The 14,051-nt window shown below is 42.4% G+C and overlaps 1 protein-coding gene across 1 annotated transcript in view; it reads left to right on the forward strand.

The window, feature by feature from the left end:
- LOC126479789 (5'-3' exoribonuclease 2 homolog) overlaps nt 1-12,051 on the forward strand; it is a 427,511-nt gene extending 415,460 nt beyond the window's left edge. Inside the window, exons 20-21 of the mRNA XM_050103814.1 lie at nt 11,274-11,334; nt 11,414-12,051. Coding sequence (XP_049959771.1) covers nt 11,274-11,334; nt 11,414-11,440 — 88 coding nt within the window. The 3' untranslated portion in view covers nt 11,441-12,051. The remainder of the gene's footprint in view (nt 1-11,273; nt 11,335-11,413) is intronic.
- The last annotated feature ends 2,000 nt before the right edge of the window (nt 12,052-14,051 follow it).

The following is a 14,051-nucleotide window of genomic DNA, read 5'->3' on the forward strand; positions in this document are numbered from 1 at the left end:
TAGCTATAATATACAGCTAGAGGGCCATTTGCATCCTTTGGCGGTGGATACTGAAATTGGGCCTAATCGTTCTGGAGGCTTAACATCCAGTGGCAGATGTTGCGCCCTTTCCAGTCACATCGATTATTTTTGCGAGTTTAGTTAATTTTTCGGTAAAAAAACAAGGTCATTAAAGTAATCCGCATATGGTGATGAATTTGGTGGGGGACTGTGGCCGTTCCTACGGCGTAGGAGCAGCAGCAGTTTGCTGACAAAGAGTTGATTTGTCAATTTCAAGTCAGTGGAACAAAGCCAGTAGTGCACTCGACTCACATTGTGGAGGGCTGGGTCCCGTAAACCGTTGTGACTTATTGCCAGCCCCAGACGTGTCCAATTTGAGCTCCGATGACAAAATCCGTGGACGGAACGTTACATTCAATACAGGGTTGGACAAAAATCTGGAAACACCACGAGAATTGGATGCTTGAACTTACAAGGTGTGTGAGAAAAATCTGGCAACGCTGTGTTCTAATTGTGTAGATCGGTGCGTTCATCCTTTCCAGATGCCCATTCCGAGTTTCAGCTCCGTACAGCAATCACATGATTTTTGAGAGCACCATCAGTGAAGTTGTTTTTGTTCTTTGTTACGAAAATGGAACAACAGAATTTAGAGCAACGTTATGCCATCAAGTTTTGAGTTGAAATTTGGAAATCCGCGAGTGTGACCTTGGAAAAGTTGAAACAAGCCTGTGGGGAACATTGGCTATCAAGAGCACAAATTTTTCGCTGCCACAAATAATGTTTAGAAGGCCGAGAACACGTTGCAGACGAACCCCGCTCAGGGTAACCTTCAAAAACCGACGAAAATGTCAAACGTGTGCGTGCTCTTATGAGATCAGTCCTGCATTTAAGAATATGAATGTTAAACACTTTCAGCGTACATCAAATTTGGACAGAAGATTTGTGCATTGCAGCCAAGTGGATGCTGCATTATGGCAACGCTACATGTCACACGGCCACATCCATCTCGGAATTTTTGAACTCAAGACATTCGTTTTGTTCCACTGTACTCCTTTTCACCTTATCTGAGTCCTTGCGAATTTTTCCTTTCCCCAGGATTGAAAGCTGTCTTTTAAACGACGTAATTTTAGGACTCTGCAGAACATTCAAAAGAATGTGACCGATATATTAAAGACCCTACCAGTTACAGCCTTTCAGCATTGCTACCAAGACTGGGAACAACGTTTCCGCCGGTGTGTGTAGCCCCCGAAGGGAACTACTTTAAAGGGGACAACATTTTTGTTTGGAGAAAAAAAAAAAGAAAGAAAACTTTGGTAGATAGAAAATCAGTCTCATTACTTTTCACACACACCTCATAAATGCAGGTGCTAGCCGAGCCTGCAGGTTGCGTTGTTATATTTGACCAAGAGCGGCACCTGTGCAATGTCGTCAATGCGTTGCAAGTGTCAGTCGTTGACTTGTGTAGTTGTGAGTGCCATATGTCGGAGCTAAATCAGTTCGAGCGTGGGCAAATTGTTGGTGCTCCGTGGACTCTTCCATAACCAAGGTAGCCGAAGTGTTCGGAGTTTCAAGAGGCACCGTAACGAAGATTTATGCCGTATATAGAGAAAGCAGAAAATCATCATACGGTAAGACACAAGGCGGACGAAAGTGTGTGTTGAGCGATCGTGAGAGACGGTAGTTGAAAAGGATTGTGATAAAATATAACAACGACAGATGCAAAACTCACTGTAGAACAGAATCTCGGATTCGCGAACACTGTCGGCGCCTTAAGCAACGCGAGGCGAGCTGGAATTCCAAAACCACACGCCAGTGATGCAAATGCCCATTACAGGAACACCAAGTGCAGAAGTCATAAAACTGAACTGTGGAACAACGGAAGAACGTCATTTGGTCGGATGAGTCTTGTTTCACACTGTTTCCAACTTGTGACCAAGTTTATATCCCAGTGTAAATCATGACTGGAGTTCGGTGATGATTTGGGCAGACATATCGTGGTATTCCGTGGGCCCCATGGGTACTCTGAAAAGTTGCATTACTACCAAGGTTACTCAGATCCATCCCATGGTAGAATATTTGTTCGCGAGTGGCGATGCTATGCGCCAAGACGACGGACCTCCTGTTATCAGAGCTCACATCGTCCAGGATTGGTTTTGTGAGCACGAGAATGAATTATCGCATCTCGCCTGGCCACAGCAAGGCACTAGATCACAGTATTATTGAGCTTGCGTAGTCTACTTTGGAAGGAAGAGTGCGTGATCGCTATCCATCATCGTTACCTGAACTCGCCACTATTTCGCAGGAAGAATGGTATCAGACTCCATTATATTTTTTAATTCCAATGTGAGTAGAAGCTGTTTTGAACGCCAACGTTTTCCTTCACCGAATTGCACATAATAATGTGTGTGTTTATTTTTTTGTGTTTCCATATGTTGGTCCACCCCCTATACTTCCAGAGTTTTTCCTGTTCGGCGCCTCTTTAGCTGAGTCACTGGCGCTCGTTCCGTGCTTGCCTCAAATTGATCTTGTCGTGTGTAGGTGCAATGTAATATTTTGCGCTAGAAGGTTTTCCCCCCCTTTCCTTCTCTTCCTATTTAACGTTTAAAAAATCCAACAAAATTTCTCTTACAATTGATCCGCACAGCACAGACCATCCCAGTGCAAACTTTTTTGTAAACGTGTATGTTCGAAGGTGACAGATCCCCAACTGCACATTTTAGTACTCAACCCTCGACACGTTACAGGTAGCCTAGCAGGAGCGTGACGTTTATTTTACTTGCAAATAGCAGATACACGTCCTGGCAAGCGACCAAAGCCAAGGAGATTGCGGGCCAGGGACTGTCGCTGGGGTAATTACGTGTGGCGCGCCTGAGTTGGCGACATGGAAACGGGATTTGGCCGATTTGCATGGCGTCGCCTGGCGTGTTTAGCCGGCGGCTGGAGGGCGCTCCGAGCCACTCTACCTTCTGGGTAGCGGGCGCTACGAGGGCTTGCCCAACGGAACGTGCTAGTCCCCCTTCCTTCCAGCGGGCGCTACCTAACCAGGCTTGTTGCTGCTCCGCTGTCTCCCGACTAACAGGAGCATTATTACTGCTGCGCGCTTTCTTCTCAGACATTCACTACCATCTTTTGACAGATACTTCTGCAGCTGCTCCTCTGTTCAATCATCAATCGCTTCACTGGTGTTTCACCGTTGTGTACGAGGTGTGGCTAGAAAAAAACCGGACTAGTACTGGTGAAACAATAAAACGAATGCAATAAGGCTGAAAGTCGCGTGGCCTGTCACGTGACTCTCGCTCCGCCTACTGCTCGAGTTTCATCTGCCTCCTGCACTCAGTCTGCCCGTGGCGTCTGTTTTAAGTAGTTGACGTTTTGTCTGTGCGTCGGAAAATGTTGAGTGTAGAGAAAGAACAGCGTGTTAACATCAAATTTTGTTTCAAACTAGGAAAATCTGCAAGTGAAACGTTTGTAATGTTACATCAAGTGTACGGCGATGATTGTTTATCGCGAACACAAGTGTTTGAATGGTTTAAACGATTTAAAGATGGCCGCGAAGACACCAGTGATGACACTCGCACTGGCAGACCATTGTCAGCAAAAACTGATGCAAACATTGAAAAAATCGGTAAACTTGTTCGACAAGATCGCCGTTTAACAGTCAGAGCAGTGTCTGAGTTAACAGGAGTTGACAAGGAAAGTGTTAGGCAGATTCTTCATGAAAGTTTCAACATGAACAAAGTGTGTTCAAAAATGGTTCCAAAGCGTCTCACAATTGAACAGAAGGAACGCCGAAGAATGATTTGTTCTGACATCCTGGAAAACATTGAAAGTGATCCCACCTTCTTACAAAATGTTATTACTTGCGATGAATCGTGGTTTTTTACTTACGATCCCGAAACTAAACGCCAATCGATACATTGGAAAACTCCTGGTTCTCCACGACAAAAAAAAGCACGAATGTCAAAATCGAAATTCAAGGCAATGATGATTTTTTTTTTTTTTACATCAAAGGGATTGTGCACATTGATTGGGTACCAGAGGGACAAACAGTGAATCAGCATTACTACATTAGCGTCCTGGCTACCCTACGTGAGCGAGTACGGACAAAACGGAACGATTTGTGGAGAAAAAAGTCATGGATCCTTCACCAAGACAATGCCCCAGCTCACAGTGCGTTGTCAGTGAAGACGTTTTTGGCAAAACACAACATTCCCATCTTAGATCATCCAACCTACTCACCTGATTTGGCCCCCTGTGACTTTTTTCTTTTCCCTAAAGTCAAGTCAGATTTGAAAGGAACTAGATTTGAAACTGTTGAAGCAGTAAAAGAAAAAGCGACGGAAGTAATGTATGGACTTACCGAAAATGATCTGCAGCATTGCTATGAACAGTGGAAAATTCGTATGGAGCGGTGTAGAGACCGAGGAGGAGAGTACATTGAAGGAGATAACATGAAATTGTAAATAATTGTAAATAAATGTTTTTTCCAGCATCAGTCCGGTTTTTTTCTAGCAGCACCTCGTATGTGTACAGTATAACGATATGCCTCTAAACACGACAGATGACTAAAAAAAATTTCTCTTTGGAGATCGCAAAAGTTTTGTTATGGAAGCTATGGAATGTAGTGTGAATGATGTGACTAATAATGTGTCGGTAACATCAGAACTTGGCTTTCAGGGAACACACAAACGTTTAACTGCAACAAAATCCAATCCAAACAATTTCTGAGATGGAACTCTTGAAAAAGTGAAATTCTGTTGTCCCAAAGTGGTCAGTCAGTGAAGTGGAATATTTAAAATTCTTAGGACGGAGTTTAGATGATAAGTTTCCTTGGAAGTACGACGTTTAAAATGCTGTGCAGAAACAGATTCCTGCGATCTTCAGCATAAGGGAAATCACCACTGACTGTGAAACGAAGACTATTTTACTTTTCTTACATTAACTCTACAATCTAGTACGGTTATATCTTTTGGGGCAACATTGTACCCTCACCAAGAATCTTCCTAGTTCAGCAAAGGGTGGTCAGACTGATCTGAGGTGTTAGTTCAGGAACTTCATGTAGGCCATTATTAAGGTGTCTCGGAATATGCTGTCATCCTTGTACACACATTCCACCATGGGTATTGTTGTTGTCGCCAGTATTGACTCATTCATAAAAAAAACCACAACATTCATTCAGCGAACGCTAGTAGGAAAACTATATTCCCTTGGGAAAATGGTTCAGATGGCTCTGAGCACTATGGGACTTAACATCTGTGGTCATCAGTGCCCTAGAACTTAGAACTACTTAAACCTAACTAACCTAAGGACATCACACACATCCATGCCCGAGGCAGGATTCGAACCTGCGACCGTAGCGGTCACGCGGGTTCCAGACTGAAGCGCCTAGAACTGCACGGCCACACCGGCCGGCTATTCCCCTGGATAAAACATCCTTAGGCATTGTGCAGAAATGCAGCAGGTCTAATTTACAACAGACTTTCAGAACAACTGATAAAATTGAGTGATAAACATGTATTGAAATCCAAGTTGAATGGTGTACTTGTGGTACGCAACTTCCGTGGAAGAGTTCTCCAAATGTTTCACAACATTTTTGTGTAATGTGTTATTTATTCATATACTGTCACATATTTTTAGTGTTTTGTTAATTCTTTAATTTGTCATAAATTTTCTAATAGCATTCTGTAAACGATGACCAAACAGCGTTTGCTTGCATGATAACGCGGAACATGATAAAAATAAATAAAACCATTGACGACCAGCCTTACTGTTCAGCACGAGCAATAAATCCAGTTCTTTCTTACTCGCGTTTTTACTACTAGAGAACGTTTCGTAATCATCTTATGGGATCGGAATTTCGTAAATGGAAGCAGAACTTATACCCTGCACTCGCATCTATTTTTCAGAAGAAATGTATCTCATGAAATTTAAAAATGTCGAAATAAGACACGGAGACCCAAGTACCCTATTCGAGTAGTGTTCATTTGGCTGGAATGTACAGTGTGCATATTGAAGCAAGGAGAACATAAAAGGTAGGGGTGTTGTGTGCTGTCCTTAGGTTAGTTAGGTTTAAGTAGTTCTAAGTTCTAGGGGACTGATGACCATAGATGTTAAGTCCCATAGTGCTCAGAGCCATTTGAACCATTTGAACCATTTGAACCATAAAAGGTAGACATGCACAGGCGAAGAGGGGCGTTCGTGATCGGAAGGATTCTAGTGTAGAATCAAACATCGACCTTACTGTGACGAAGAAATTTCTGATAATGTACGTCGTAGCACAGTATTGTATGGAAGTGAATCTTGGACTGTGGGAAATGGTGTAAGGCGAGAAAGGAAGCGTTTGAGACGTCTTGATTTAGAAAGATGTAGGAAATTAGATTGACTGATGAGGGAAGAAATGAAGTTATTCTCCGCAGAATCAGTGAGGAGAGAAACACTTGATAAGTAGCCACGAAAAGGATAGACACGATGATAGGACATGTGTTAAGACATTAAGGAATGACTTCAATGGTTCTAGAAGGAGCTGTAACTGCGTAGAGGAAGACGGAGATTGGAAAATATCCGATAAACAATTGGGACAGGTACTACTCTGAGATGAAGAAACCGGACCAAAAGAAAATTCGCTGCAGGTCCCATCTTACCAGTAAGGAGACTGATGACAAATAAAAAAGGCCAAATGGAATTTGACGGAGACGACCGATACTACTTCCCCTAATGACAGTGACGCGTGGGCGGCTAGGGCGGCCAGTGGCCATGCGGGTCTCACTCGCTTGCGTGTTGCAGAGTTTGCAGGCTCGATATGTTTCATTTTACTCATTACTGAGCATCATTCTGCGTTGTAACTATCCCTAGTCGACTATGCTTGTTTACCTACTTCTAAAACCTTCTCTTTGATAAACAGGTCTCTGCTGACTCAAAGCGTTAACTTCGACTTAAAAAATGGCTCTGAGCACTATGGGACCAAGAACTTAGAACTAGTTAAACCTAACTAACCTAAGGACATCACAAACATCCATGCCCGAGGCAGGATTCGAACCCGCGACCGTAGCGGTCCTGCGGTTCCAGACTGTAGCGCCTTTAACCGCACGGCCACTTCGGCCGGCAGAACTTCGACTTATTTCCAGTTCACACCTCAAAGCATCTAACTTGCATTCCCCCCAGAATGTTCAATTACGAGTTGATCCCTTCAGACGCTGATACCAAAATCCATAGCCACCATAAGACATAGCACCTCATTTCGAACTTTTCACGCTAAATTTCCGTTGCTGTCATATAATTCCTACAAGATCCCCGTGGCCTGAGGAACCAGGACATACGGTATTGACTCTGGAGATCAAATTGAGTGTTTTCTCTGGTGTTCTCAGCCGAGCAAGGTTATCCTATTTTCAAAGTAGCCTTCTGGCGTATATTCCGAATTATAATAAATATTTGCTTACTATCTCTTCGCACGCCGTGCGCTAGAAAATACTATCCTGTGAGGAGAGCTACCGAAACACAGACTAGTCAAGTCTCCATTGATGCCTCGGAGAATTCGGTGATGGTCATGTTATGTTATGCAAACGATCGTTAAGGCCTCTATCCCTTTCGCTCTTGTGTGCCAAATATGCAGATACGTTCCACTGTCACTCTTAACATTATACCCCACATCTCCACCACACTACTTCCAAGTAAATTTGCGTTTTTGTGTCACTGAATTTTCTCAGGTAAGCAGAGGTGTTTCATTGCGGCTTCAAACTGTAACACGTTGCTTGAAAAAATTAAATTATGACTTTGAAGCACACAACTTGTATGTACAATAGTATGTATTATACGTGCTTACGGTGGTCAGCACCTATGTGTAGGTAAAAAGAATTCCAATCCAAGATACAGCTTTTGCCATGTCAAAAATAGATTTTCGATCCTTACAAATGTTCAAGCAGAAGAGTGTTTATAATGCGTTGATAGCCGTTCGGCACTTAATAAATAGAACACCATCTGGCCTGAATACTGTGTGTTGTGTATTGAACCGGGGACCTAGAAACGACAGAGAGGCTTCGTCCCGCCGTAGTCCGCAGTGGTTCACAACCCCACAACAGGCCACAGCAGTCCACCCAACCTCACCGCCGCCCACACCGAACCCAGGGTTTGTGCGGTTCGGCCCTCAGTAAATCCCCCCGGGAACGTCTCATACCAGACGAGTGTAGCCCCAAATGTTTTGCGTGGTAGAGTAATTATGGTGTACGCATACGTAGAGACAGTGTTTGCGCAGCAATCGCCAACATACGAGGTTTGGAACTTAAATAGTGGCAACTATTTATTCACAACCGATACAAAAGAGTTACATGTTTGCATCTGTTACTGTCATTCAGAGTAGTCACCAGCGTTGTGTACAACCCGTTGCCAGGGATGTGGAAGGCATAGTATACCGTTAGCAGAGCCTGTTCTGTTGGTGGTGCGAATGGAGCGGTCTACTGCCTGTCGAATCTCTGGAACAGTTGTGAAGCAAATGCCACAAAGTGGTTCCCTTCATCTTCGCAATCAAATCAAAGTCACAAGGACTTAAGTCCGGGGAGTATGGTGGATGGTACAGTACTTCCCAGTCCCATCGACCGAACAGAGCAACCTCAGCTTGCGTTGTATGCGCCCGAGCATTGTGCAAAATGATGGGTGGGTTGCGCAGAAAGTGTCACGGCTTCTTTCACAAAGCCGGCCGCAGGTGATGCTCCGAAAACGAACTGTAATACTGTGCACTGACGGTCTGCCGTGGAGGAACGTAATGCGTTGGGATGTTGGGATAACGCCATCACAGTCGTGCACGAGAATCACCATAATTTTCATCATACTGGGGCTCTGACGCACTTTCGCGGCTACCCATAATGACGCCGTTCTTTGGATTGGCGTTTCAGTTTTGGCTCGTACGATGTGGCCCATGTCTCATCCAGTGTTGCGATATGGCGTAAGAAAGCCTTCGCACTCATAGCGCTCCAAGTGCGTCTGAGCAGCGTCGTAACGCATCCAATTCTGCATTTCCGTCAAGTCATGCGGAATCTATCGTCATGCAATTTTTCGCATGCCCAGACGTTCCTTCAAGATGCGAAACACAGTCGTATGTGCTAATCCGGTTTCGTGGGCGAGCTCACGAATCGTATGGCGTCGATCACTGTCCACTAACGCGGCAATAGCATGCACTACTTCTTCAGAGACGCTAGGACGGCCTGCCCGATGCATGTCTGTCACAGTTTTCCGGCCTTCGTTGAAGGCTTTTATCCAACGTGCCACTGTTCTGTACGGCAATGCCGATTCCACGCACACCTCTTGAAGACCTTGATGACAGTGTCGTGCTGTACGACCTCTGGTACATTCACACTTGATCCAACTCCATTGTTCCTGTTTCGAAAACATAGTGACACCGTTACGTTAGATCGCTCGCTCACAAGTGACTGTGTTTCCCTCGATTGTGCGCACGCCGGTGACTTGGGACGAGCGAGTCCATTTGCTCGGAGGTAATGTAGGTATGTTAACAACGTGTGCTATCAGCGACAGCAGTAGATTCCACTGCATAGTGTCTCCACAGCAGTGTTGCCACTATTTAAGTTCCAACCTATGTAGTTTAACTGAGGCGGAATAAGGGTAACCAGCCCGCATTCGCCGAGACAGATGTAAAACCGCTTAAAAAAAAAAAAAAAAAAAAAAAAAAAAAGAGTTTAAATGTGCTCGGGACTGCTTAGATGATGAGTGCCACTACCCCAGAAATTATTGTATAAGTGCATAAAATGGTTATGGACGATCGCCGATTGGAAGTGCGAGAAATTGCCGAAGCTGTAGGAATGTCATCTGAGCGGTCATATGACATTTTAACAGTGGAATCAGATGTGAGAAGATTTTCTGCTAGATGGATGCCATGACTCTTAGCGCAGAAGCTTCAACGAATCGAAATAGAAAATATCAGAACAATGGTTGAACCGTTCTCAGAGCAACAAGAAGATATTTTGCGCAACTTTGGATCCACGCCTATACCCTAGAGACAAAATAGCAATCAACGCAGCGGAAACAAGTTGATTCACTGCAGTAAAAGAAAGCAAAGGCAATATAGTTCATCAGAAGGATGTGGCGTCAGTTTTTTGGGATGCGAAAGGGATTCTGCTGATAGATATCTTCCTGCTTGTCAAACAACTCAGCATACATTACTGGGCTATACCACGCTAACCTACAGGAACAACTACAGCGAAAGACGCGCGAAAAAAGACCAGTTTGGCAAGGAAAAATTCATCTTTAGTCAAGGCAGTGCGCGCGCCCACACATAAGTGTCGTTGCCATGGTAAAAGTATATGAACTGAGATACCCATTGTTGCTACACCCGCCTGATTTGACTGCATCAGACTTCCATCTTTACCCCAAACTCAAAATATTTTCGAACGAAGAACTGTGACAGCCAAAGTTGACAGGTGTTTTGCGGGCCTGATCTAATTTTCGAGATGCGACCAAGGCATTGGAACATCTCTGGAGCAAGTACATCATTATTGTATAGGGAGGAAAGGTTTCAGTGAGGTAAGCCTTGCCTTCTGTTCAATTCCGAGAACTTTTCAAAATGGAAATTATGGGTGTTGCAAATTCCTTGATGACGCTTCATGTACAGTATTCAGAATTTAAGTAGATATACCAGCTACCAATGTCGTACAGTGGCTGTTGACTAATAATCTCTTCAGGAGATAAAACTGAGAATGTTTTCACATATAGTTCTTCGTTTTCACTTCCGCAATTTTCTCTGAGGAACACTTCATGTCGGTAAAGCTAACTATATTGTTTTTTTCTGTAACAGGGCTCTACAGATAAATTACATGTAGAAAAATATTTTAAAACGACCTGTGCATGATGCCTGAAGTTAACATTTAAACATGATGGAGGGAGAACAGAAAGTTAAAAAAAAAAAAATAATAAAAAATAAAAAAAAAACTTGAGGGTTTATTTAGGAGTTTACATATAGTTTTTCCAGTTATTGCCAGGTCAATGGTTGTGTTTTAGGTAGCAGTCGAGAGAATAAGTGCATAATTGCCAAAAATTTGACGCTACGTTCCATGCTTTATGGCCCAGGCGAGTAGTTATAGGAGTGCATCTTCATTTACATACATGCTTCGCAATCCTCCATACAGAATGTGACAGAGGATAAGTTTGTTTTAAGAAACTGCACACATACCATACACTTTTAGTGTGGGTGTTGGTGCACCCATTAGCCAGCCGTCGATCTGCTCACACTTCTCTCTGGCTAAAACATTACTGTTTTTGTTCTTTTACAGAGGTGGCCGACGTGGTGGTGGAAATCAAGGCTACACCTCATCACAACGTGGTGCCGATAGAGTAAGTGAATACTCAGCTCCTCATTAGTGACAAGTTCCACTGCTTTAGTTCTACATACTAATGCTTCTTTTCTTTGCAGGGCTCCAGACGCAATTTTCCATACTGACGCAGATAGCATTTTATGGCTGTCTCAGCATGAAACGTCAGTGATCAAGTGACCTGAAATCACCAAAGGATCTCTGTTGTCACGTGATGAATTTATATTTTATGAAAAAAAGCTAGAATTTAAGTTAATTAGATATAAACTTTTTGTAGAAATGAACACAATTATTTCAGCTGCACTTCTTAATATTTCATTGTCACTTTCTCAAGCGGAGTGCAGTCTGAATGTTAAGTGACATAATTCATGCACATGACGAAACCTAGTTCACGAACTGCATTCTAGTTTTGATTAGCTTCTGATGATGAGGCTCAGTGCTCCCCATCTGGAGGGACCAGATTTTAAACTTTTCTTATGTCCTCATAATATTTGTCATCATTTATTGTCCTAGAAAGGTCTGTGTTCTGTTACTGTCAGTGTGGCAGAAATTGACTGCCATAACCATTCCTCATTGTCATGAGTGTGTACTATGTGCTTACACAGGAAGTTTCTATTATTAGATACTGTTCATTGGTGATAGATTATCATCATGGTAGAGAAAACTGTGTGTTACTTTTTTTTAAATTACTGTAACAATTTCTACCATGCCTCATTAAATTACAGGTTTTAGTAGAATATCTTTACTTTTAGGTGATAAATTATTTCCTACTCTCCTCCCCCTGTCGTCATCACATTTGATATTCTTAGCATACAAGTAAAAGAGTACCTTCATTTTATATGTAACTGGTCACAAAACATTTGAAACACTTTCATTTGCCTGATTTGTCCTGTTCCCTACACTTTTCACACTATTAATTTCTTCAAGAAATCATAAATTACTTGTGTGTGTTACTAATTCCACCGAAAACTGTACACCATGTAATATATGGTTTTCAAGAACTTACTGGATCTCTTTGAATTTCAAGACCATTATAAAGATGCCTTCTCAAATGTTTGCAAGAGAATCTTGTTACAGATCGTAACTCAACAGGAAAATATGAGGTAACCATTGCAGGCTGGTCCTGGACATGTGGCTGAATTGTTCAGAACATATATTATTAGCTTATGGAAATTATGTATAAGTGGTTGGTATGTGTAAATGATACAGACATTTTAGTTTCAATAGTTGAATAGAATATCATAACTCAGTATTTCTTGTGTAAAAACTAAACAACAGTTTAGACATTCAGTAGAATGAATGTGTAAGGTATGTTTTTCTTCCATTAGACAGGCTTACAAACAGCTTGTCCTGTGTTATAGAGTGACAGGTGCGTGCGGAAACATCACCTGCCGAAACACAAACATGTTGCAACTGAAAATTCCTGTTCCATTGTTTTGTTTGTAAGCTAATGATAAGTGGCAAAGTTTTTGTTTGTAGAAACAACTTTTTGAAAACAACTGAGACTGGAGCAGGCATCCCTGTGTGGATGTTGGAGAATGCATGATCAAAGACTGCATACAAGAAACATATACTGCTGCCGCCAAGCCCATAGCCAGTACAGAGTTTCTTAAGTTCCTGCCCTCTTTCCCTTGGTTTACAACTGAAATTTTACTACATTTTGCGACCAGCTAGCTTGTTTTAGATGATGTTGCTCCATGTTCAATTTTGTTTAACAAGACTGTTTTGCGTATGAATTAGTTTTATGGCCCTCCAACTAATTAGATGTGAGGGATGTGACCTGCAGAAAAGTAGCAAAGGCTTGTGTGTGTGTGTGTGCGTGTGCGTGTGCGTGTGCGTGTGCGTGTGCGTGTGCGTGTGCGTGTGCGTGTGTGTGTGTGTGTGTGTGTGAGAGAGAGAGAGAGAGAGAGAGAGAGAGAGAGAGAGAGAGAGAGAGATTGACAACAAAAAAGCATTCAACAATGGATAATTCATTCTGCTCATGGGTGCTCAGCCGTCCTCACCTGTAGTCTGGAAATTCATGCAGTGCTACATTTGTTGCTGTCTTCTTGATTTTTGTAATTTTGAAATAATAGGTAAGTAAAATATGTTGTAATTTTGAAATAGTGGGTAAGGAAAGTATGAAGTATACAATATTTTCATTTACTTCAAATAGTGTGACTTGAATTATGTGCAGCAATAACTGGGTTTAATGTACTATAGAGTGGTTCAAATTGTCAGTTGCCATGTCTGTGCTTGTGCATGTGCACCGTAACATTTGATGGTTTTACAATATTCATTACATGTCCATTCTGTATATGTCAGTTCAATAAATAGAGATACCAGTAACAGAAATTATACCAATTAGTGGTAGAAAAATTAATGTGTGTATCAGATTTTAGTAGTGTTCTATTTGACATCACAGTAATTTTTAGGTTGTGGGACATAGATGTACCCAGATAAAATTTGGAGTAGGTTGGTAGAGTTTTAACATATGAGCGTCTTAAAAAAAATGGACTTCTGATAGAGCACATAACAGCACTTAATAAAAGGAAAACTGGATGTTGTAGATAAAAGTTTCCACAAACATGACATGAGAGAATTCTACAGGACTATCACAAGGAAAGTCTGCTGCCATAACCCACAAGACTTATGCATCAGAAAACAAGATGGAAAACTCATTTTAACTAATCAAGAGAACTGTTAGGACCTGACATATTTCCCCGATCTCCTTAACTGCCCAGAACCTAAAACAAGATT

The sequence above is a fragment of the Schistocerca serialis genome, chromosome 1 (assembly GCF_023864345.2).
Source record: "Schistocerca serialis cubense isolate TAMUIC-IGC-003099 chromosome 1, iqSchSeri2.2, whole genome shotgun sequence".
NCBI classification, from domain to species: Eukaryota; Metazoa; Arthropoda; class Insecta; order Orthoptera; family Acrididae; genus Schistocerca; species Schistocerca serialis.